Source organism: Corvus moneduloides, chromosome 2 (genome assembly GCF_009650955.1).
Source record: "Corvus moneduloides isolate bCorMon1 chromosome 2, bCorMon1.pri, whole genome shotgun sequence".
Classification (NCBI taxonomy): Eukaryota; Metazoa; Chordata; class Aves; order Passeriformes; family Corvidae; genus Corvus; species Corvus moneduloides.
The window spans coordinates 114347466-114373843 of record NC_045477.1 but is presented as its reverse complement, the minus strand read 5'-3'; the positions used below and the strand labels follow the sequence as shown (position 1 = coordinate 114373843).

Here is a 26378-nt window from a genome sequence, read left to right as displayed (position 1 = left end):
AACGGCAGGTAGGTCCACACACGAATGGTGAAACGCTGAATTATTTTTTTAAACCCTCCACTAATAACTTATGATTTAAAGGTCACTCCAGAAGAAGAATTTAGGTCAGGCACCGCTAATCCTGCACCCGAGGCGGCCTTGCCTTTCGCCCGGTTCCTCGCCGTACGGATGCCGCGGCGGGCCGGGGGTGCGGCCCGGGACCCCCCTCACTGCCCGGCCACGCCCGCGGGGTTGCGGCACCACCGCGGGGCCGCCGGGGCAGAGCCGGCGCCTCTCCCTCTCCCGGCGCGGCCGAGGCCCCCAGCGGGGCCGGGGAGGCCGCTCGGGGGCAGCGGGAATCGCTGCGATGCGAGGCGAGGCGAGGCGAGGCAAAGCGAGGCGATGCGAAGGGATGCGATGCGAACGGCTCCGGGCGCCGCCTGCGGCCGCGGAAAGTTCCCCAAAGTCGGCCCCGGCGGGGCGGAGCGGGGCCGAGAGGGGCCGCGCCCCCGCCCCTTCCCCGCGGAGCGCGGGCCCGGCCTCCCCCGGCAGGGGCGGGCACGGGGAGGAGCGCGCCGGGCCGGGCCGGGCCGGGCCGGGCGGCGCCGGAGGGCCGGGGGAGCTGCTGCACCTGATACACCGGGGCGGGAGCGCGGCGGAGGAGGGCGGGAGGGAGCGGCGCTGCCGCCGCCTGCGAACGCCTCTCGCCGCCGTTAGACAGCGCTGGTCTCGCCGCTTCTCCCTCCACCCGCCCCTTCTGCGCGGAGCTGGGCTCTCGCTCCTGTTCCCCTCGGGGCCGGCGGCAGCGCGTCCTCCTCCTCGTCTCCCCTGGGCCCCATGGCTTCGGCCGGCAGCGGCATGGAGGAGGTGCGCGTCTCGGTGCTGACCCCGCTGAAGCTCGTGGGGCTGGTGTGCATCTTTCTGGCGCTGTGCCTGGACCTGGGAGCCGTGCTGAGCCCCGCCTGGGTGACGGCGGACCACCAGTACTACCTGTCCCTCTGGGAGTCCTGCCGCAAGCCCGGCAACTTGGACAGCTGGCTCTGCGAGTCGACGCTGCACAGCGGTGAGATTCGGCTGCCCCCGGCCCCGCTCCGCTTCCCTCCGCCGCCGGCCCTTGCTGCCTTTCACCCCTCCTCGTCCGCCTCCCGCTCCCTTGGCCGCTCCCCGGGCACTGAGAATTCCTTCCCCTCGCCGTGCCCTGGCTGACTCACCAGCATCCCCCGAGCCGCCTCTCCTTCACTTTCACTCTTGTCTCCTTCGGGACTGTATCCCAGCCCTTTCCCGGGGCCAGCCCCCACCCCGGACCGGAGCAGTGCCCGGGGCCGTGCCCCGCTGTCCCCGCTGGTTCCCCGCCTCGCCCCCTGCCGCTCCAGATCTCTGCCCGGCTCCCCGCGCCGGCCGCCGCTGCCGCCGGGAAGAGTCCCCGGCACCTTTGTCCACCCGTCCTCTGCACCCTTTCCCTACCCGAGCCTCTTCACCTGTCCCCATCCTCCTCCTCCTCCTCCCCGTCCTCCCTCCAGCCTCCCCGGCACCGACTCCGCATCTCGCCGGCGGTCGGGCTGGGGCGGAGGCGGCGGCGCTCCCAGCGAGCGGCGTGTGCGGGAGGGGCAGCTCCGAGCGCCCGTGCTCGGATCGTGCCCGGCGTGCGGGAGATGGGAGGCTTCAGTCAGCGGAAGGGGTGACTGGCTCCATATCTGCCGTGGTATTCGTACAAAAGATCCCGAGTTTGAACTAGTTTTGATTATTTTTTCCGTGTGGTGGCTTCCCTGTACAGTGAGAAACTGTTTGGGATCGAGTATCTTATAAATCCCCTCCGCCCTATCTGAGAAGTCTCTGGTCTTGGAAAGTTGGGGCTTCCTAAACCAAAACCGGTTGCTACTTTGTCCAGAGTGGGGACGCCTGGGCTCGGACTCTCTCCATCACGCCGGGTGTGCCTGTGTGTGTCTTTCTCTAGCACGTACTGGTATTCCTGTCGTCTTTCACGCTCCTTTGCCTTCATGCCACACTACCCGTTGTGATTTCTTGATGCTCATTCGTTCTTCACCTTTTTAAGTCTTCGATCACAGATTGTTATTTTTTTAACGTCATTTCACTGTTGCTTGGAGTACTTCAAAAACGGGTTGTGAATGATAAAAACAAGCTGCCTGTTGAATATTTTTCAGTAAATTCTTTTGTAGTACGGTAATTGTTTTGGTTTTCATGGGTGGTTTTATTTACTTTATGCGTGATAGCAACTTCTGGAGCCCCAACAGAAACACTGACAAATGCAGCCAGCCTCCCCCCACATCGTTTTCATCCCCATTCCTGTCCACACACACTTGCATTGATAAATCATCTGTTTGGATTGCTGTGCTCTTTGGTTGGGTAAATCATGTAGGGACAAGATGTGTGTTTTGGGAGGTAAAGCAAAGGACTGACTATATTCTCGGTGTGTTTTGTTTTCCTCTATTCTCTGAAGTCTTTGTATAGGTTCTGGGAATTAACTGATCTCTTTTCGCGTTAGAATTACACAGGTTCCTTTGCTGCTCTGCTTATTTTTTTTCTGTTGTGTGCAGTAATGTTTGAGGGTTTAAATATTGTTTGGGATTTTGTTTTAAATAACATAAAATGAGTTGTAAAGAAATATCGGTTTCAGTCAGTTACCAGGGTATCTACACAAAGTTTGGAGTGCTTTCTTTTCCTTCCCTGGTATAAATGGAAATTTATGTAGGAATGTCAGCTTCTATGTGTCTCCTTAGCAACATGAATCCTTTGCCCCTTCTCCCTGTCTCCTGAAATAGTATCCCCTTGATTACAGAAAGACTTTTCAGATGGCTTGAATGAGAACCTGCTTCAAATCCCCCCCACCTCCACACACTTTACTGGGCTCCCCCCTTGATCCATCTCCCTGTCACGCATGCGTGTGTACACATACATACACACAAAAGTGGGACGGGAAGAGAAGCAGGACAGCTTATGGAGCAGCATAAAAGGACACTAATCTCTCTTGTTCCTCTCTTGGTCACCTGTCTGTCTCTGGGGAGATGGAAGATGAATGGGTGAGGATGGATAGGAATGAGATGTAGTTTTTGTGGGATGCTGTGTGTTGAAAATCTGATCTGTCCTCTGGTGGTGCCTTCTACTATCATGTGCCCAAATTCCTGCCTATCCAGTTTTATTCAAGTTCTTTGAATGTGCTTTACCCATTTTCCTCACATACTTTCCAGTCTACTGGAGCCAGGTTTCACAAGCTACTGTGGAAGAAGTGAGTGATTGTTTTACTTGAGGTGACTGGAATAAACCCTTCAGTTTCCTCATGTTCAGCACAGAGTACTGCATTCTGACCAGACCTGAAATATGAGAAATTGTACTGTTTTCCTCTTGCCTTCTGCTAGTGTGTTACAATGCTATTAAAGCCAATAGGAGGGCTTCCACTAAGTTCACCAAGTTGGATTGGGCTCATATTTGAGACCATTTTGTGTGCTGGTGTTAATATTTTAAGTGCACTTTCCTCCTACATTGTGAATCCAGCAAACGGTATTTTGGAGATAGTGGAGAGCTCCCACAGGGAAAGCTCTTTTAGCTTGATACCAGTGCAGGCAGCTTTGCAGCTAGCTGTGAAAAGCAGCAGTACACACAGGAAAAAAGGCGTCTTCACCCATGGTTTTAAGAGATTTACTTCATCATCCCTTGAAGGAGAGCACCTCAAGTGGCATCATCAAGGGCAAGCTCATGCTAGAAGCTGTTAAAGCACATTCGAGGTTTAATTAAAAACTTTTGTTGTAATTAGATGTAGGACCCCTGACTGCTGTCAGAAGGTCAGCTTGGTAGTGGAGAGGAGAAGGAAATGCACAGAGCTTGATTGCATTGGTTGTTGTAGCAGCGAATAATCTCGTTTTTCCTGGAGCATTGCTAGTGCTTGGAGCATGTGTTCACATTCATTCTTTCACTGTTCCAATGGCTTTTTTGTAACTTGCAAGCTCACATACGACTTTTGAAGTTGTGTAAATACTTCACAATATTGATGGTTCAAGTATGTAAAATAGTGAGTCAAATTAATTTTTTGCCATATGAAAATTATTCAATATCTCATCTTAATTTGCTTTTCTTTTTTTTCTGAGTCTTTAGGGTCTATGTAAATCACACATTAGCAACAACTTCAGGAGAGAAAAACTAACAAAGTTGCCAGTGTGGAAAGCTTCATTATAAAATCTTGAAATTCAGAAATGCAGTTGTAAAGCTCTGAATTTTTGTCAACTGTCTGGGCATATAACTATTTTCTGTGATCAGAGCTTACCTTGGCTAATGCATGAGTTGTCTTTAGACCAACTGTATTTTAAACTCCTGTGTCTTTAAACAATTTTTTTTTATGCCTTATTTGAAATGCATTATATCTAGTTTGCGATGGTTTATTTATCAAGAGTTACATATGAATATTTATTCCTGTCACAGCATTAAAATTAAATGCATCCTGTGTACACTGCCTGGTGTATCTATACCTGCACAGGTACTTGTCTTCATCCTGCAGATTAATAACAGTAAATTTGAATTTGTGCAATAAACTGCAGCCATTATAGCTCTTTAAATCAAAGATACACAAATGTGGTGTAGAAGAAATAAAGGGCTCCATAGAATCTGACCTGCAGGTAAACATTGTCTATTTTGACTTCAATACATTTATAAGCTGCTCATAGAAAACAATGGCTTATTTGCAGCCTTTCAGTTTATTGTGAAAACAGCATATATAAAAATATATTTGAATGGTTTTGATTAACTGTATTCATTCTGGTGAATGCGGCGGTGGTATCTGGCTTTGTTACTTTACAACCTGTGGATTTCTTTATGCAACATTCAGTTTTCTTCAAGAATATTATGCTCTTTTAGAACTGTCCATGAATGTTTGAAAGACAAAACACTGTCAGGGAAATACATGCAACAGGGTCTCTGAATGTCTATTCAACTTTGTGATGAGCAAACAATGAAGGTAAGCTTGGCTTATAGCATAGTGCAGTAAACAACTTGAGTCTAGTTCTATGCTTGTAATTTTGTTCTAATTTGTTCTTAAAATAAAAACAGCGTCTCAGACTGTTCATTCGGTAGCACTTCAAGGGGCTTAACCTTAATTACACAGTAAATGCAGATATCTGAATTGGCATGCCAGAATAGTCTTGGATGGTATCTCCTTGTTCAGAATCTAAGGATCTGTTCCAAGGGGAAATTGCTAGCTGAAAAGCAGCTTCCTCATTAGAAGATCTGGATCATTGCTCAGATTTGATGTTGACATGTATTTGTAAAAAGCTCAGCAAGGCTGGTAGTTTGCTACAAAATAACAGAAGAGGAGCTAATGTAATTTTACTAACCTGAAAAAAGTGGCTCATACAGTGTAAGGAGGAATTAATAAAACATTCCATCTGGTTTTGAAAACTCGTCTGTCATTTTGTGTATTAACTCTAATAATCATCCCAGCACTTTTTCTGAAGGTGGATGTAAAATCAAAAGCCATACTTCTTCAAACTCAGCATCTAAGACTGAGCAGGCTGATCTAACTTTGAAGTTGAGTCTGGCTTGAAGGTTGGCCCCACTTTCCATGGAGATCTGAACTAGGTGTCTTCCAGAGGTCCTTCCCAACCTAAATTATTCTGTGAATCTGTGATGACTGATACTCTGTTTATGCCTTATGTCTATCTGGCTTCTTCAAACTGCGTAGAATGCCTTGAATTGGCTTAACTACCCCTCACAGCAGCCCTGATAGAATATTTTAAGGTGTGCTCCTTCTCTTACAAATGGATCAGTTATTTCAGCCTCAGACTTCCCAAGGCCATGGGAGCAGCAGATCCTGTTCAGCAGTCTGGACCTTTCAGCATGGTGGATGCTACCATTGCAGCCACCCTTCTCCAGCCAGTAAGAGACATGGTTAGAGCACATTTGTGATGTTTGTGTGAGTTCATTTGATCAGGTCAAGAGTACCATACACGTTATGGGTGATAATACTCTTAAAAAAAAAAAAAAAAGAGAAAGAGGCTTGTAGCTATAGTGGGTTATTGCTACTGCTGTTGTCCATTGCAATTTTAAAATCATTAATGTATCCTGTTGCTTTAAGTTTTGTTTATTAAATATGAGGTTCCTGGAGTTAGGGATAATACAAGTAGTTTTAATATTTGATGAGATTTTTCTATTTAGAATTGCACAGAGAGTGGTCTTGCCTCTGCTACTGGTTTGTGGCCCAAGATGACCACATAAGATTCAGGGTAACAGGAGGAGTGGTAAAGTCCATCCAGTGTATTACATTATGTGTTCGACTTGTTCCTCTTAAAGCCATTGTTCAGATGGGAAGTACTCCTCAAACTCTTTTAAATGCTAATTGTTTTTCTCAAGGAAAAATGGAATGAGTTTGGAAAATTGCAGAAGATTGCCAGTTTGCTGGAAGAACATTGACAACCGTGGGAAAATAGTTACATTCTGGTTCCAGTGCAAAGCATAGTACTTCAGATTGCTAAGGAGTAGTAGCTTATATAGAGGAGGTCAGAAATAGTGAGCTTTTTGTGAAAAGCTTGTATAACACATCTCCCACACTTCTCTCCTAATGGCAAAGTTCTAAGAGTTCCAGGTTTTTGTGAAGTTCTCTAAGTTGTGGGTGTATGCAGTTGTTTGAGGGGTTTTATTATTTGTATTGAATGAATGAATATCCAATAATTAAAATGACATAGTAGCAAGCTAATCTCAGAAGAGTGCTGTGTATCCAATAGAGGAAATGCCTGAGTACATGCTGTACTACTCTGTGAATGAATTATAGATTACATGATTTTCTGTAATGCTGTGCTTGTCCTGAAGTCCTCTGTTGGTGAAAGCGATGTGCAATGCATGTTGCTGTTAAATGGCAAAATAAAGATCTATGTAATGGCACCACTTAATTCTTTATTTGAAGTTGTGCTGTGTTTAAAGAACTTTGTGACTTTAGAAATAAAGGCGGGCCACAGAGCAGACGTACAACATACTCTACCTCAGCCCACATCTCTATGAAGTATATATATTTCATATAAATAAGGAATGCAAGCTTTATTCTTCAGGAGAGATGTGTGTCCGTGGGCAGACGAGCAAGAACCTGCTACATTGCAAGTTGCTCATGCATCTGCAACCCCCCAGACCATTTTGTTGTCTTGCTGTCTCTTTTACACAGCAGTAGAGTTGCTTACCATACTTTTATATATATAACCCAAGTGTCCCCTGCACTCCCAGTGGCATCTTTGGGTGGAAGGTGAGGGGCACTGCTGTCCATGGAGAGGTGAGCAGTCTGTATAGTGGCTGCCTAGTTATTCCCCCCAGACAATCAAGCACGTCCTTTCCAGGCTGAGGAGGGTAGGTGGCAGAGCACCTACTGCCTGGAGCATGCTGCCAGTGGGCTGTTATCTTGTCTGGAATAGAGTCAACATCTTTCTCTCTCATCCAGTTTTCTTGCTCCTGGAAAAGAAGAAAGCCATAGGAAGAGCCCAAGTGAGAGGGTTGCAGCTCTGTAGGTGGCTGCTAAGGCCTTTTTCCTTCAAAGGTGAGAGAGCCCTGATTCTGGGCTGCCATGCAGTAATGGTCAGCATCCTTATGCAGCAAGGGAAAGGTGCATAAACAGCAACAGTGTTGGAAGGTGCCAGTTAGGGTAGAGGCTGTCTGAAGCAAGACTCAGATTTGGATTCCCTTGCACAAATTTATTCAAGGACCTCATAAATCTTTTTGCAGCTTGGATCTAGCAGACAGAAGAGGAGAGCAGTTGCAACCTACCCTAGCAGTCAAGAAATCCCACTGGGAAAAGGGAGCAGAGGTTTGAGGTTAGAGTCTGGAGCCAGAGCTGGGAAGCAAAGACCTTGCAGCTTCTGAGAAGCTCTCTAGCCCCTGGTGTATGGCAGCTAAGGAGGCATCTGCCTTTCCTCCTTCAGTGGTTGGCTGCCATCGTTATCCATTGGCATTCTGCACCTCTGTAAGACACAGGGTCTGCACCAGAAAGCTGTTTTTTTGGACGTCTCTCTGCTTGTTCTCTTTTTCTTTGACTGATTCTAAGTGAACTCTCCACTCAGCATCAGGAACACTAAATCATCCTACAAGCCTCTTGTACAGTAAATGCAAAATGACTGACGCCTTATGTGGAGCCTCTGAATTATCCTTAGGAGGCACTTAGGGATTTTGGCACCCAGCATAAAATGCTTAAATTTCTCTTTGGGTGTTGTCACTGTCCTGGTAAATTAGAGCTATGGGAAAGTCTTCCTGTTAATCCCACGGGTGTTGTGCAGTACTTGGGTTATTGAGGTCTTTGTCCTGCTGCTGTGTGTGGATGAAGACAGATTTCTTAGGGAACATGTCAGGTCCACAAACAACTTCTTTTTAACGTATCTGTGACTTCACGTAGCTGTTTCATGTGTTTCAATTTATGGCTTTTAGAAGGAAGCCTCGGTGTAAAGTGAGTTCTCTCTTAAGGAAATTATACTTTCAGCCAGAGCTGGCTGGTTCCTGTAGCTCTGGTAATGCTTTTTAAGTGTCTGAGTGACTTGAGTAGCCACATGCACAAGTAATTTTCATACTTCAGAAAAATCTTATTCTCAATCCATAAAATAAAAAGGAAATATAAAAGCCAGAGTATGTGCAGCAGCCAGCACTAGTAAACGTACTATACTAATCAACGAGCAGAAAATGCATATTTATTGTCATTTTTGTACAAGGCTCCACTGTGAAAAGCTGTGGCTAGAGCAATTTTTGGAGGTTTGGTATGGATCTTGCCAGACAGCACTTCTGTCTGCAGTGTGCAGAAGTGTCCATTGAGGGATCCCAAGGACTGTACTTGCAGGCTGGCTGTACAGGAGCAGAGTGTGGACCCAGTAACTTACAGGCATGGGGCTTCCCAGCTTTAGCCAATATCCCCATCAGCCAGGACAGAATTCTTCTGAGCAGCTCTTTGAAGGCCATCATTTTGGCTCAGGTTGAGGCTCCAAAGATGACCTCTGTGGAGTAATTTGATGTGAGAACTTAATGGCCCCTGCTGTATCTCAGCTTTTCCTCAGAATTCAGTGGACCTTCGGCTTCCACAGATGCCTCTGCTCATGATCCTGCTGAAGAAAGAAGAAATCATACTGACCATGCAACCAAAGCACTTTTAGGAAATAGAGTTTGCCTTATGTTTTTATATATACATTATACTTTAACTTTTGTTGGCTATTTGATATCTAAGTTTGAATATGAAGCAATTAGGAATATCTCTAGCTATCCTATTTATTTAAGATGATTGTTATGATACTTAATGGGTTTTATTTAATTTCTTATGTGTGGGTGCCTCAAGTTCTTCTGCTTCACACGTTCTTTCAAAATCATTATTCTTGATTTTAAATACTGTATTGCAATTTATTAGAGTGTTTATTGTCTGAGGGCAGGTACTCAATAAGTGGAAGCTTTGCAATGAATCAGAAAGACTTAGCCAAGTGTTGTGTTTTTGTTTCTTACCAAGATTTTGTTTCATACTAGAAGGTCAGTCATAATGGCAATCTTCATTATGTAACAGCTGCATGCATTTTGGTACTTCAGCCTTTATGAGGAGAGGACTTGGTGGAGAGCCATTGTATGGAAGAAGGGAAAATTTGATTGTTTCTTAAGAAATTAATTCAGTTCACATGCACTGTCTGAAAGAGCCCTATACACAAATGCTTCACATATTCCACGGTATGTTTCTATGTCCACCACTTCTTCTTTTACATGGTAGAATACCTTGTCAAAAAAAAAAAAAAAACTAATTTTGAGGTACCTGGGTGAAAACATGACATCTACTCCAGCCTTTTGCATTGATCTTTCTTGTGTTCAAAAAAGGACCTAGTTATTAAAATACACATTTCAGAACTTTGATGTGTTTTATTCTTCTTTTATGGCTTTCCCTGATTTTACCCTAGTAGTGAAGTATTATTTCATCCAAGAAATTGGGCAAATGGAGCTGCTCTTAATTAAAAATTACTATACAGCTTAAAGCCTTGGGTCATTTCTTTCAGGGAAAGAAGGGAGGAGGGTTAGAAATGTCAATGTACAGTTGACACTGTGCCTCTGGATCACTAAGAAGCAGGCAGAATTTCCAAATAGCATGGAGACCAAACTGTCCTCCAGAAAGGTGCTGACTGTTGTATGAGGAAGTAAGTGAAAAGAAGCAGCAGCATCATGATTTGGGGGCTTTTTTTTTTTTTTTTTTTAAACTAAAGATGCTAATTTTAATAAATTCTTCACCAAGTATGTATTGGAAATATGTGTTAAGTGCCTGGGTTCATATTTATATATATTTCCAAATACTGAAACCCACATCCACAAACTAATGGGCAGATTGTTATGGTTAAAAATATGCAAACACTATAATCGCTGTCAGAACTGCAGTATATATTTCTCATGGTTATAGACATTGGGATGCTTCTTGGGGATTTTCAGACCTAAAAATAGGATGCATTAAGTGAGGCTTTTCTTAAGAAATCTCTCGAGTTACTTAACAATTGTCAAAAATGTCTTAATTCTAGTTTGGATGGGATAGGTATTAGTGTAATTCTTAATGTATTGCAAAAAGGGTGGAACACTGAAAAAATCTAATGTTATCTAAACCAACAAAGCAGTCTTATTTGGGCATGACATGAGGTCACAGTGCTTTTTAAAGTCTAAAAGTTTATTAACATTTGTGTGAGTTTAACTAGCTTTTTTACTAGTTCCTAATATTTTTCTTAGGTAATGGATGTGTAGTTTAAAAAACTGTAGTGGTGTACAGTGAAAAAGACTGATGTGCACTCTTAAAGTGTAACCAAATTGTGTTTTGAATGCAGAAAAGTAACAGTTATCATCTATAAGGTCCCATTATACTTGTGGTTTTGCATATTTCTATCTCTGTGAGAACAAGCAGTCTCAGTGAACTGCTGAGGCTCCTGAACTTACAGTTCTTATTAGTAACTTATTTGCAAGATTGGTGCATGCCTAGAAGAGGTACAAGCATATTCTGGATACTCTAAAGTAGGTTTATGATGTTTATGTTCTGTGTACCAGTAGCACTATGTAACAGAACAATCTGCTGATCCCATTTTGGTGCTGTGTGTTGTATATCACTCTTGGGTAGTCTGAGGAAAACTACAGATCTTTGTTACAGAAAAACTGTGTTCACTGTATGTGTTTATATTGTAGCTATCTGTTTTACAGGCTGTTTGAACTTCAGAGGTAGGGGTTCTGTTTTCTTTGGATCTTCCTTTTATTTTTCGTAAAGTCCAGTGGCATGGAAAAAAAAAAAATTCTGTTAAGTTGAAGACCCATGCAGAAGGTTTTGCTTTCTTAATCCAGCATAAGCTTTATTTTGTCACCAGAGCAAATGGCTTTCAGAATTGAAAGTTAAGATTTTTCCAAGATGACAAAGAGATTTAAACATGTAGTTACTATGGTAGCCAGTATAGGAAAGTTTAGTCCTGTATTCTTTGTGCAGTTACATCTGACCTTCATGATGTTCTTCAACCAAAGTCCCACTTGAGCTGCAGCTCAAGGCAAGGGCTTGTAGCATTGTATGCTGCTGTGAAAGGGGCTAAAATAAACAGGCAATTCCAGACATTGTGGCCCAGAGCATAACATTCAGTACCTGGTCCCCAGCTGGTAGTGAGGAACAGTAAGAGCCTTGGTTTTGTCCTGCTGTCAGCATCACTGAGTAGGTTGTCTTACTCAAGAAATTAATTTTGTTTATCTAAGTCAGTTCTTTTTTAGTTGGGAGTGTGGGTGTCTCCCAACACTCATTTGTCCTTTTACCTCCCACATCAGTACTATAGTAAGGTAGTTTGTTTATTTTTTAACCTTTCTAAAATCTGTATATGTATATTTGTCCTGGAAGTTAAACTATATTCTAACCCCACACTTATATCATCTTTGCCTAATTTATTATCAGTTGTTTGGTTGTTTTCCAGTGTGGTTTTAGAAAGCAATGGGATACTCAACTTATTTTCCTTTTAGCTGCTACTCCAGTGTTGTATGCCTTCCTTTGCATTAGACTTTGGCATCTGATCAATGCGAAGACAAGATTTAATATTTTATTATTTGTAGTGACTTTCAAGAAATTTTAGTTTCTGAGTTTTCCCATCTGACCCTTTGATTTATTTCATCAATTTTGTATGGCTTTTAACTTTGGTGTGATATGGATTTATGTGGCTGGTCTTTGTACCTGTGCAATTTTCTAGCGCAAGGATTCCTTTCATATTGTTCCAAAGTGGTCCATTCTGTTTATTTATTTCTGTATTTTATATCTGTAATGCACTGTGATATTGGAAGAATCCTTTCTAAATCATCAGTACACTAACCACTTGGTGTTTCTGAAGGCTCATGTTAAAATTAAAAACCACTCTCCAAAACATCTCCATCCAATACTGAAATCATATTTCTGTCCCAATAATGATAGCATAACAGCGGGACACACAGCAAACTGACATTTGCTTGCATGCTGATGATAGAATGAAAGATTGTTCCCAGCCTTGGGGTTTAGTCCAGTAAGAAAACAAGGAGTAAAATAGCTTGGAAGGTTGAGTACTTAGTAATTAAACGATTACTAAAGAACATGCCTGGATTTCTGAAAAGAATGAAAATAAGTGAGTGTATTTGCGCAAACACACCTTTAAAATCACTTTCTTTTCAAGCAGTGCTTTTATAGCTTTTCTATTCACTTTCTTTTAATCTCCTTCATCCTTTTTCATATAATATGTGAAGGCTTTTTGGTGATAATAGCTGCCAGCATTCCATTCCCAAACTCCACAGCTGCACTGTCTGTATCTTCAGCAGATTAGATTCCTCTTGAAACTGGATCCATTGTTTATTTAAAACAGTCCTTTTTACTCATTTCCAAAAGAGGATGTTCATTTTGTTGTTGGTGTTGTTTTTGTAACCCTAAGATATTTATTTTGGAAATTTATTTTGGAAATACCCTTACTTTCTTTGAACTGTGTAATGCATTTGGACATTGTATTCTGAGTATCACATGACTGCTAGTGTTTTCAAAGTAATGAGATGCAAAGGATCCATAGGTCCTTTTCCCATGAGCTGAATTTATATCATCTTCCTTGAACTAGTAGTGATAAGCAGTAAATAGTGATCTGATTCTTTTTCTTGATGCCTGCTACTGGAGAGAGAAAAGGTCTTAGATATTCTTTTGGGAAAAGAGACAGCCCAAAGCCTGTGCCTTTCCAAAATCCCACAGAAGCTCTTATGTTAGATCTTGGATGTTGTATACACACATCATGGCCATCAGTTTACAAATGGATTTTGATTTATGTGACTTAAGACTGCAAAATGTTGTTTATAACTGCATCCATTATATATGAGAATAACTAGAAAATACGCTGGGCCAAGTGCAGAGGTTGCTTTTGGGGGAGGAAAAACTGACACTTGAGGATAACTGACATTTTAAAATGGGCTTGAGATTTGACTGGGTCTGCAGCTAATGATTGTTACTGCCTTTAGAAAGTCTTGATTCCCATCTATCTTTCAGTGCTGAATATATATATATATATATATTTATACATTTTGATTCCTTTGAGCATCTCCTCAGTTTTGTTACCATACTGTGTGGCCTTGGTACTTCCCAAGGGACAGGTGTGTATGATGAGGCTGCATGCATTTCCCTTGCTGTGTCATCGTAATCAGTTCAAGCAGAGGTTTGACTTTCACTCTTTTGTGAGAAAGTTACAGGAGACTGAGGGTCAGCTAACACACCACCAGCTAATCCCGAGCCAGCCTCAATTTCTCATTCTAAATTGGATAAAAACCAGGGGACCAAATTACTCAGTTTTACTTCAGACAAAATCCCAACGAGGCCAACTAAGGCTTGAGTAAGCGTGGGAGGTTGTGGCACTTTGCTTCTGAGTTACATCTGTGATTCACTAATTAGGGGAAAAGAAATTCAAGGCACAGCTGTTTATTTACCTGAGCCTTGATGCAGCTTCTGTGTTCCTCATATTGTGCTGTTTCTGTCAGGCCTGTGGGCTTGTTTTACTGAAATTGTATTATTATTTTTTCCCCCTCTTTGTTTTTTTTTCCCCCTAGACTGGCAGATAGCTACTCTGGCTCTGCTGCTAGGTGGTGCTGCCATTATTCTCATAGCTTTCCTGGTTGGGCTGATCTCCATCTGCGTGGGATCTCGGAGGCGGTTCTACAGACCAGTTGCAGTCATGCTCTTTGCTGCAGGTAAGCACGGGCATCATTAAAAAGATTTCAGGAGAGCAGCTGAACTTTTGTGGAGGGAGATATGTTGTAAGGTATTTGAACCTTGATAGTGTGCCCCAGCCAAACCCTCTTTAGCTATTCTTATCAGAGCCCTCAGAGTGGGACCAGGCTGGAATTACCCTCACTGGCTTCACCTGGCCTTTCCACCTTCAGCTGCAGCACATCAGCCCCAAGAGGGTTTTTAAGCTCCAGTCTGAAGGCTTGAGGGGAGAGGTGGGACAGGTTTATATTGGCTTTTTGTTCTTTGCTGTTTTGTTTGGATTTCCTGAACTAACTTGGCTGCTGATCACTGGATGGGTTTTGTTGCTGTCATCATCTTCATGCTGCTTGCCTGGATCAGGAGCCCCACCTGTTAGAGCCCTCAGGAATTCATCTAGGACTGAAACATAAACTGGGCTAAATTGGAAAAGAATTGAGAAAGAAGCAGCTGAAAAACTAAATGCCAAGACAGCAAGGAATAGATAAAAAAGGACTGTGCTGTGCTGGATTAAAACCAATCATATTATCAGAAAAGTGTGTGCAGAGCTCATGGACAGAATAGAGAAACTGATTAAGCAATGTGAGATCTCATGCACAGCAGTTACAAAATGTATATGTACTGTATCATGTAAAGGTTGTAAGATGTATAAGTAGTGTATTATGCATAAGTAAGTAAAATGCATAAGTAATGTATTGGGTAAAAGTCGTAAAAGGTATAAGTTAAGTAAGATGTATAAGTAGTGTGATATGTGGAAGTTATAAGTTATAGAATGTATAAGTAAGTGAACTGTATAAGCTGTGTATAAGTAAGCAAAGTGTTTAAGTAGGGTATGATGTCAAAGTTGTGAGATGTGTGAGTGGAGTGTATTTTAAACAATAAGAAGCTTCTGTGTAATCATATTGATTCGTTGATCAGAAGGCATGAGTTCCTGCAGAGATATGCCTTGTTCTGCATGCTAGTTCAGAGGTGTTTGGTTACTTCTGTGTTAACTCTGGTGAGATTTCTCAAGATATAAGTTCTGCGCAGCATTAATAATTTTTGCAGTTGCACTATTATTAGTTCATAAACAATTATTTATTTGCATTATATTTATTATTTTGTGAAGTACATGCAGCAGGGAAAGCTACAGAGGATAAATCTCAAAATATCATTTTTAATCTGTGACTTTGTGCTGCTAGATGTCCCCATTTTTTTTCTTCATGCAAAGCCATCTTTATTTTAATGTTCTCTTTTTTGCAATTTTAAAACAGGGAAATTAATACCCAGAGGTGAGCCCTGGAAGCTCTACATGTGAAAATAAATAGGATTATCTTGCAAGGTGTTTATATATGCCCCTGTGCCATAAGGAATTAATTTCCTTGTCATCTCAGTTATTAATTTAACAAGCTGTCACTGTAGTCCCTGTTTGGTTCTAAAAACATAAAAATGGAACAGTTTATATAAACTATCACAAAATCTTAAGGGAGAGCTACGAATCTGAATTGTCTGTAAGACTGGTCCAGTGAGGTACAATTACAAAATCAAATCATCTCCTTTTATATATTCTGGTGCTTTGGGGCTTCATCAGCATGGATGTTTCAGATTCTCCTGAAACTCACCAAGCATGGTTTGCCTTCATCCTGTCACTCACATCTGCATTGGAGCCAGCAGCTTAAGCCCCTTCTGATAGCCCATAATGAAGAGGATAGCAGAACCTTCAGGATGTATTAAAAAAAGCCACTTAGGAGGATATGAGAGGATGAGAGCACAGAATTGGAGGGAGTTTGGGATGAAGCACAACTCCGGGAAGGCTCCTGCTGCCCTCTGCTGATAACGTTGCCTTGATGGAACTGAGCCCTTCAAGATGCTCTTTTATGTGCTCGAGACATATTCCTAGATTACATTCATTTGCTTTTAGGAAATTAAAGCAACCTACGATCAGAGTCCCTGAATGGAAATCATCTGGTTTTGTTCTATGTGTGGCATTGCTTGCTTGGTTAAATGAATAAAGGTACTGGTGACATTGTTTTAAAATTTAGAGTTAATTCTGAGATTATAAGGCATGCCGGGCAGTTAACTTTGAAGGAAAGGGGGTTATTGAATTTTTGTAGTGGTTTCTTATTTGGCTTTTGGCTTCATTTCTCATAATGTTGTGTGGTAACTTGGTAATTATTCAGCTGTACATGCCTCTCTTGCCATGTTGCTCATTTAGTAGTTAAGTTTGTACTAAAAAAAGAAACAGCTTTCCCCAAGAAAATATTTCCTCAAATCCTGCTGTTTGTCTTCATGTTCTCTCCTCTGCATAAAATTGTTTCCAGTCTTTACTAAAAGGGTTGATGGTGAGGGGGGTTAATGCTTACTTGAATTTAAGAGGAAATTAAATTGGTCCTTTAGCTTATGATGGTGTTCACATCTTCCCTTTGCCTCTGTGTGTGTGCATGTGCATTTTGAACAGCCCTAACCTGAAGCATATGAGAAGAGAGATGATGAGGCCAAGACAACCTGCCCCATTCTTCTTCATTATTTAGCAAATCTGAGAATCCTTTTAGGATTTGACACTTACATTGTTAAAAGACATTTCCTACAGATTTTATCTTTGATGTCAGCAATATGTAGAGATGAATATGGATGGCACATCTTGAAAGAATTATGGAAAAGAATCCCCCACTGAAGAGGGGAAAGTTAAGATTGTAGCAGTTTGTGCTTTATGCAGCTTTCCATGGAATCAAGCCTTCATCTGTGGATTTCACAAATCTTTCAGGATAAACCCCACCCTGACCTGTGAGTGTGTTGACAAGACCAAATATTCTGTGTAACTCTGGTTAGGAGTCTATCAGCTGCTTCTGGAAAAAGGGTACAGTAGGCATTGCCCAGAGACATTTAATGATGTGTGGGTGTTGGGTAGAAAAGGTCTCTGTGTGGAAGAAAGGACAAAATGGAAAAGTTATTTCCAGATGCTTTATAGCGTCCAAACAGTTGGCTCCAGGCTATTTTTTTTCCTTCAAGTTTTGATTTATTTTTATTTTTTTTTCTCAGCTTCAGGTTTCAGTTAGCAACTCTGTAGGTGAGGGAGAAGATTGACTGACTAGGACTGGAAGAGATGAGAAAGAAGGGGACCAAAAAAAACAAAATTCGACCTAGATACTGAGAATAAGCCAGCAAGTAATGAAAATATGTGAATGTGTTTTTATAGAGCTGACAGTAAGTATTTTAATGTTGGAGGAAGAGAACACCTCAGGTAGTGGAAAAATGTGGAGCAACGGGGAGGCAGTTGGAAGAACTCTGGCGTGGAGCCACTTTGGCTCATGTGGCTCTTTGGTCTAGTGCAGGTCACCAGCTCATGTACCTGCCAGGGTGTCTTAGAGATCATGAACCAAACATGCATGAAAACTTCACCCTCAAAGTGCAAGCTCACAAACTTTTCAGTAGGAGTTTCATTGATACACTTACCAGATAACTGAGTGCTAACCAAGTCTTAATTTAGGGGCAGAAAGAGAAAGTGTGCTTGCTGAAAGTCCATAAAAGAAAAATAAGAAAAATTAAAGATGCTTGCCTTTTAGTGCTGTAACAAACGTAATAATGTTTGGAAGAGTAACCTGTTGACGTCAGCAAGCTTTTAACACATTTCACAAGATGCTTTTACATGCAAGCTAGGGAAAACAGTGGCTAAGTGAAAAAATTATTTGTAAGAGAGTAATATAAAATGGTGGCAGATAATAATTGGAGAATACTTGGAGGATGTATCTTTTAATTCTGACAGAGCACAGTCCAGCTGGATTGTGTCCTTAGTTCTGTGCTATTACCTATTTTCATAATGATGTGGAAGACGGAGTGAAAATTTGCTTGTCAAATTTTACAGTGAAGCTAGAAAAAATTGCAGATACATTGAAAGCCAGAATTTGATTTTGTGACGTTGATGGAATGGTCTGAAAAAGTAGGACTGACTTCAGTAGGGTGCAGTGCAGGCTGCTACAGGGCAGCAAAAAGAGTCATAATATCAAAGAAATACTGTTGGGGAAAATACTCTGTAGGTCATGTACTCCAATCTCCTCGTTGAGGCAGGATGGTCACTAACAGTGACAGCTTTGTCTGGACCAGTTTTGAAGAAATTTAAGCATGAAGATGTCACAGCCTTTCCAAGCATGTTCTCCTGGGCCCATACTACCTTCCTTATGATATTTTTTTTTCTTTGTTGATGTCCATCCTGAATCTCTGAGATTAGTGTCCACTCTCATTACTGCCAGCTTGCATGGCACTACAAAGAAGAGGGATTTTTTTTTTTCTGTCATTGTTGCAGCTACATTTTCAGGTAATCTTTGAAACACCCAGCACTTACTAATGAAGTGCTTTACTCATGTGAAATGAGTGGGAGGTAGAGAACAGAAGTACAGAACTCACTAGCCAGCACCAGCATTTTAATAATTACTTGATCAGTTAGAAAGCCACATCATAAATGGGGTTTTTTCTTCACATCAAAACTTATAGTCAAACATTTGAAGAAAGAAAAAGATGACTGAAATTATATTTCCCTAGTTTTAAAGCATTTGTTACAATTTCTGCATGTTTAATATGATGAGTACATATAATTGCTTATATTTCATGTGAATAGAATAAAACTAGTATTCCCGTTCCCATATTGCAAGCATCATAGTGGTACTCATAAAAGTGGGTCTACATTTGAAGTGAACAATCAAGTTTGAGATGAGTAGTCTTTTCTGAGCAGCATTTCAGTAGCAGACTTTTTAAGATTTCCTTTGCAGCCTGTTTTTTCTACAGGAAAAGACTTGTGCTTCTGAAGAAAGATAGTAGACACTTCCCTTAAGCAGGTCAGCATAGCATGGAGTCCCTTTAAATGCATTAGAAGCAGAGCAGTAGTTGCAGGCATTGCTTTCAACATCTTTTGGGGTCATACTGGTCATTTCTCATAACTCTGCTGACTGCTGCTTCTGGCTGACACAGCTCCCTTCCTGCTCTACAGGGAAAAACAATGACAGAAGGCAAAATTAGTGCAAAGTGATGACAGTGCTGTGTAGGGTGGCTGCTCCCACCAGCCACTTGCTGCCAGCACTTCCTTTGAGTTCTACAGTAGTGTATCTGGACCAATAGTAGGAAAAGCTGGAACCCTCACTATGGAAATGTCAAAAAAACCCTCTTGTGCGTGTTGCTGCTTTAGCAACATGTTCCTCTTCCAAGAGAATCACTTTTTTTTTGGTTGTGTTTTGACAAGTCCAATCTGTAGACTGAAACTTAGCATACTTCATATGTTACACTGGTGAAGGTGGAGACTTTTTTGGTTTGCACTTGACACAGACACACGTGGAGCAGTTTCTGCATTGACTCAGCAGAGATGCTGCATCTCCAGTGCAGGAAGCCACTAAAGAAAAACTCATATATTTCGGTACATTTTCAGAAATCCTTTCTGACCTTGAATAGTCTTAACGATGTGTCTGAAAGCTGAGCATATGTTGAGGTGCTTTTGGGTGTAAAGATGCTCTCATTATATAGAACTGGAATGCATAATCTTTTCATAAAAGTGGGTGCTTTTCCCAGTGTACCCTGCCAGAGTTTCTCCAGTGTTGTGCAGTATTTTGTGAGCTGAGAGACAAAAAATTATATTCAAATGGAATAACGTCAAGTAACACTTCAATAACTGTAGAATTAAAAAAAGTCCCGTGGATTTTGATATCCCCATCAGAAAATGCACTGTGCAAACATTATTCAGATTGTCAGTCTTAAGTAAGAGTCCAAAGACTACTCTGTAGGCTAAGGTGGGATGAACAGAAATTTCCAGTGAGTGTTTTATAGAGTTTTGTCACTGAGGTTCTGATGAACGTGGGGCATGATCTCCCTGTACCAGTCCTGTCCTCAGGACAGGTGAGCACTTGTCTCCAGGGCTAATGAAAGGGGCCAGTTGGGCACAACTGAAGGGGGTGTGTGAGAGTGAAATGGCCAATGTGTGTCTGTGGATCTCAGAGACAGTGCTATAGGAAGTAATGATTTTGAAGCTCTTTAATGTCTTGGATTTGATCTATTTTATTACCTTCTTTCGTTACAAAGTATTTCTGACCCACCCCCTAAATTCATAATAGTTTGCCGGTTTGAAGTTTAGTGACTGATCAAATTTTATGGATTCCTTGGTATTCTGTGTGAGAATGCCATTAATTCTGATTACAGAACACAGTAATGCATATGAAATAGGTGATTCACTGAGTCTCTACTGTCAGAGACTGAAAATAGTTCATGCCTCAAACATTGATATAAAGTTTTGCCCATTATAAAGAAGCTACAACCGAAGAAGCCTCCCTGAAGAGTGGGACTTTGAACTGAAAGTCCAACTGCTGATTAGATAAAGGAAACCTATTGTTCAGTCATCTCAGGCTGAGGGAAAGGTGTGCATCCACAAAAGGCCAAAGCCACCAGCTGCAGCTATCCCCAGCTGAGTTTGGGGTGGGGGAAGAGCGTGGCTCACAGAAGCCAGGTTTACACAGACTGCCCCCAACCGAGGGGGGAGGAGGAGGTTTTGGGTGCATGGTGCAACCCCTGGTGAAAGGCAGTGAACACCCATCCTCAAATTACACAAACTGGCCCCGCTGTGGAACCCCCAACCCCACAGAGCACATCCACGGGACATTTACATGAGGGGCTTGGCCCCACAGGGCTGCACGTGGTGCAACAGACCCGGAGTCTGCTGTGAGAGACTGCCCCAGACATGCCCACCCAGCCTGAGCATGTACACCCATGGGACTCTGTGCCTTCTGGGGGACCTTCACCACCAAGAGACCAGCTGGAGAAGATGATCGAGGCACCAGTGGGACCCATGGAGCAGTGATATTCTTTTTATTCTGTCCCTGTCACTCTTCATCCCCCCACCTATTTTCTATTCCTTTCTTTTTTCTTTTCTCTTTCTCTGATGTTTACTATATAATAAAACCCCTATTATTGTCACTGGCATATGGTCTCGTTTGCACCTTAATTCGGGCAGAGGAATTTCCAAAGGACCTTAATAAAACTGGATCATAACATGTACTGATCACAAGTATATATCACCTATGACAATGAATTATTTCTAGGCTAAGTAAATTATTTGATTCTCAGCTACATTTCTTAATATGTATTCTCGCTCCTCGTTTTGACTTTTTTATAATGGCAATAGAACAAGATTTGCTGTTATGGAAGGAGTAATGACTGCAAACTAAAAGAGAAAGGAGAGACAGAAAAGAATTTGGAAAATACTACTTTCACTGTTAATTTTGTGGACATTTGAAGGATCATCATTATATCACAGCAATAACATTTGTTCATCAACAAGGGAGTATGGAAGAGCTGCTCTGTTCTCTGTGAATGAAAGGAAGGTGATTTAAAAAGAGCAGCACTTACAAGCTAAAAGTCACCAAGAGCATTTTAAATGTGAATTTCAGTTATTTGATGTTTTCTTTGTTTTAGGGAAGCAAATTGAGACTTCTTCTGACATTTGTGCTTTTTTTGTCTTTCAGTTGTTCTCCAGGTCTGCAGCTTAGTCCTTTACCCAATCAAGTTCATCGAAACGGTCAGCTTGAAAATATACCATGAATTCAACTGGGGCTATGGCCTGGCGTGGGGTGCAACTATATTTTCATTTGGGGGTGCCATTCTTTATTGCCTGAACCCTAAGAACTATGAAGACTATTACTAGAATCATTTAATGAAAAGAAAAATAAAAAAAAGGATTACCCCATCTTTTCTAGCTCACAGTTTTTTTAGAACACTTGTGGAGCACCAAACAGTCTGCTCTGTTGATAAAATAGCCTTTGCCTTTTGGGTGTGAACACTGTAACCAGCTTTTACGACCATTTAGAAGAACTGCAAACACTAGGATTGCTGATCTTACATAGGCAGATGCTGCAAGCTGCTGATACATAAACTTCATTTTTCCTGACAACAAGCAAAAGGATCTACGTGAGAGTGATCATTGCGAGAAAACTGGTTGGAATGAGAATGCAATGCCAGCATCTGCTATTGCCTTCAGGGGAGCAGCTGGTATGGGCTCCATTTAGAAGTTTTCCTGTATCATAGAGGATTCAGATGTCTGATAAGCAGGCAATGGCATCTTGTACACTAGGCTGTGTTGGCCCCTTGTTACTTGCTCAGAAATGCTCTTAAGGAATTAGTTGCAAGTGACTGTGTTTAGGGCAATGAATGTAACTGGTTAATGACTTGTCTAATATCTGCACTCAACAGTCTGCTGGGAGAATAATAAAAAAAAAGAAAAACCCAAACAAGCCACCAACCCACACAGGATTTCATGAATTGGTAATTGACATCACCGTGCCAGCTGTAGCAGATTGTTGAAGGAAGTCCAAACCCAGAGACATGTGCTTCTGACTGTGTAGTTGGAAGTTGTCTCAGCTCTCAGTGTTTTGCTGGAGGGGTGAAGATAATGGGGAGTAGAAAAAGACCTGATCTGTCCCTGAGACGCCTAAAATGTGTGAATGAATTGTAGTTGTCCTGAGTACCCATTTAACTTCCAAACATCGTCATGGAAAGAATGCATATGGAACAAGTTCAGTTATATTTTTGAAAGGTATTTGTTAGTATAAATGAATATATATAATGCAAATATATATATGCAGAGGGAGAGAAATGCTGCATCTTAAACTTGTAATTTGAGCTATGATGCAGTGGTTAAAATACTAACTTTGTACACATTCTTGAAGGTCTTGGATTGGTACCCCCAATTTTGGTTAGTGTTACAAAATAAACACACAATGGTTTGTCTTCTGTATATGCCCTTGTACAGACTCTGTGTTATGGGAAATGCTTAAAAGTTCACATCAATTTAAGGTCAAACTGGACAAAAATAACTTCTTGCTATTCCATGTGTAATATAATACTTTGTAAAAATTCTTCTCTAGGCTGTTGCAAATTAAAAAACTGCCATTTTTTAAAAGTCTAGTTAGGTTGTGAGTGTCCCTGATCATCAATAATACCGCTGAGACCCCATCATGTTAAAACATTAGCACTTCAGGAGGTAAGCTCTTGTTTTTAAAAGATGAGTTTCTAATGGACTGTCTAATGATGATGTACTTCTGAGTACTCCTTGCTTAGTATGTTTCCCACTTAAAACATCCAGAGACTGTACTCATGAAATGAAACCCAAGATAAAATAGGGAGAACTCTCATATGAATTAAATCCGTATCACTTTTATTTTTGTTTACAATTTGCTTATTTGGATATTTTCAATTAATTGTAAGCATATTTTTATACAATTGTAATCTTTAGAAATAACTATTTTTTTTAATGGAAAAATTTAAAATATATTCTATGTGGACCTCTGCACAAGCAGATATGCTGGGGTTGCACATCCACCTCTACACAAATGGTTTTGCTGCTTCCACGTAAAAGATTCCTGAATTACTCGGTGTTAAGATGGATCTCTTGTGTTACTGCTGGGCCACCATCTGCAGGGTGCTGAGGGTCTGCAATGAGCAGGGGACCACAGGGCTGCCTTTAGGAGGTCATTGTGCAAGTCTTGCTGGCTTGTGGAGATGGTTTCTAAAACTCTGGGATGCTCTGGAGTTCAGTCTTTATTACCGTGGCAGAATATTCCATATCGGCAGTCTTTGCAGAAGCAGTGGTGATTAATTAGATTAGACGGAGCAAAATGCAGCTTGACATGGAAGGGATTGCATGGCAATGCCTGGAGAGCAAAAAGGATGGGAGGAAAACTTGTATCCAGTTATTTCACAGGCACCAAGAGAGCATTTGTAACTCTGCTTTATTTCCTGAGACTGACTTAAGGCGGATATTCAGTATGTAGTTAACTCAGTATCTTTCTGAACAGCTGTGTAGTTCTTTTATTTAGCAGCATGGAGAACATTGTAGTTTGGCATGGGAATTAGGTTCGTGCAGAGAAGCCCACTGTGAGAAGATGTCTGTACCTTTCTAAGAGGATGGTGTTTTGAGGCTGGCATTGCGTGGCACTTTGTGCTGAGAAGAAGGTACAATGCCGAATTATCAAATTATTTTTCTTTATGTGGAGTTTGAGCAAAAGCAACTGTCAGGCCTAAGGCAAATGCAAATGAATGGTGTGTGCTCTGCAAGTCACTGGCTGCTAATGTAAAAGGTGTTCAGGCAAAACAATGTACAAACGTGAATGCCTAAAGACAAGGTTCTTGATTCACATCTGAGTCAGAGATCTGATTTTCAGTCTCAACATCTGCTTTTCCTCTTGAAGGTAATGCAGTCTATTAGGACCCACCTCTCAGACTCCTCAGGACCTTTGTGTTTGGGCAGATAGTATGTGGATTTAGGTACCTACCTTTAGCTTAGGTTGCTACTGCAGTGTCTTTTTTTTTTTTTCCCCTTTACCATTGCAAATTTTGGCAAGCATTCTGTTTCTCAGAACTGAACTAAAGGTAAATGCAATTTTGTGCTGATTTTTTTTTTAGCCACAAAAAAGATGCAAGTCTCTGTCTTGAGTGTACGCACGACAAATTAATAATTTGGTATGTTGTGCTTGTGTCATGTCATGACTGTTTCAGTTTGACTTTCTCTCACTGGCAGAATGATTCTCTCCCACAACAAATCTTTTTTTTTTTTCCTTCCAAATATATATGAATAAATATATATATAGCAAACTTGCAAGCAGGGCTAGTTATTTGTATTTTTTAAGCTTAAAGTATACCGTCCGGTGCTGACAAGTACCCAGCACCTCTTCTGGATTTCTTGCACAACTTCGTTTAGCTTTTGTAAATTTTAAAAACAAATATAGAGAGACCTATGTGTTTGAAATATAAATGATATATATGGATTAGCATGTAACTGTATATTATTAAACATGCAATGAACTGACTGGTAAGTGAAGTCTAATCTTATGGCTAGCAATGTAATTTATTCAGACTGTATTTTTGTACAGCGCAGTGCACACTAACCTATTGCCTCTGTGTCCTCTATAATGCCTAAAACTGTGCCTAGAAATTTCATTTATGTCTTTCAAGGAAAAAAAAAGAAAAGATGACTAAATGCTTCATGTTGTTGATAGTATTGGTTTTTCTGATGTTGTTCTTTATTTATTTTTGAGAAGTGTATGGTATGTTTATTAAATGAGTCCATCAAAATATGGTTCGTTTTAAATGGTCATTGTTAGCAGGGAAAGATGGATTTTTTTTTAATCTAAACTTTTAAGTTTGCAGTTTTAATACCATTTCTGCATTTCACGATTTTTGTAGCTTACATAAAGTTTTATGTGAAAAAGTAACTGAAATAAAAAAAAAAATTGTTACACTAAGAAAATGTGCCTGTTTTGCTCTGAGTAGAAGATGTATGCAGCTCAGGTGGCATGGTTTCCTGAGAAGGAACAGGCTCCTTAGGCTAATGAATATTCCTGGTATTCAGTTATTCCATGCTAAAGGAGTCTTACCAAAATATACAGGGGGAGAGAGGGAGAGATGGAGGGGTGTCATTGGCAAGTTCCGTATCTCACCTGGCCATAAAGCAGTAGCACAGGGTGAGTTTCTGGGTGTCACAGAGCCCACACTGCCTTTATAAAGATGCAAGTATTGTAACATCAGAAAACCAAATGCTTTAAATGTAAATAACAAGACCATGTGTTGAAATGGGAATCTGCACTGAGCACCTTGTTCCAGTGGGGGAATTTATTCATTATATACAGGTTTCATTTTCACATTTCCAATAACTAATACTTTTGTCGATTTTGATTCTGAAAGCTGGGTTACTTTTCATTGTGAAAAAAAATAGATGTTAATTTTGAACCTTAAACCTGGTGTTGCAAAAACAGAAAAGCATGTTTAAAGCACTAAAGACATGGTACTGTGTTTTTTCTGCTGTTGGGTAATGTATCCACTGCATCACTGGATATCCCCCAAGTGGGTGGGCAGCAACCTGAGCCTGCCAGAGAAAGGAAGAGGAGAATGGGAGGCAAAAGTCTTTCTTGGATTCAGCAGATGAATGCTGAGTGAATACAGGCACAAGAATGGGGTGCAGAGTGGAAATCAACTCATGGAAAAGGAATTCAGAGCAGGGAGTGAGTATGATGGGGGTGGACAAGGATGGGAGGTGCCCAAATCTTTGTTTTCTTTTGAAATGCACTGGGGGAAGATGTCCATAGGGAACTATGAATCCACAGTCACTGGGAGTGAGGGATCAAGCCTGGGCTGATGACAGCAGGTGCTAATGCTGGACAGGAGCCAGGGACATGTTATTGTTGATGATGGGTTCATCTTG

At 41.4% G+C, this 26378-nt stretch overlaps 1 protein-coding gene across 1 annotated transcript; it reads left to right on the top strand.

The window, feature by feature from the left end:
- The first annotated feature begins 549 nt into the window (after positions 1–549).
- TMEM47 (transmembrane protein 47) lies at positions 550–25427 on the top strand. The gene is made up of 3 exons (XM_032100896.1): positions 550–1042; positions 14017–14157; positions 21649–25427. Exons 1-3 carry the CDS (start codon positions 817–819, stop codon positions 21825–21827), a joined length of 546 nt encoding a protein of 181 aa, XP_031956787.1. The 5' UTR covers positions 550–816; the 3' UTR covers positions 21828–25427.
- Positions 25428–26378: the final 951 nt, after the last annotated feature.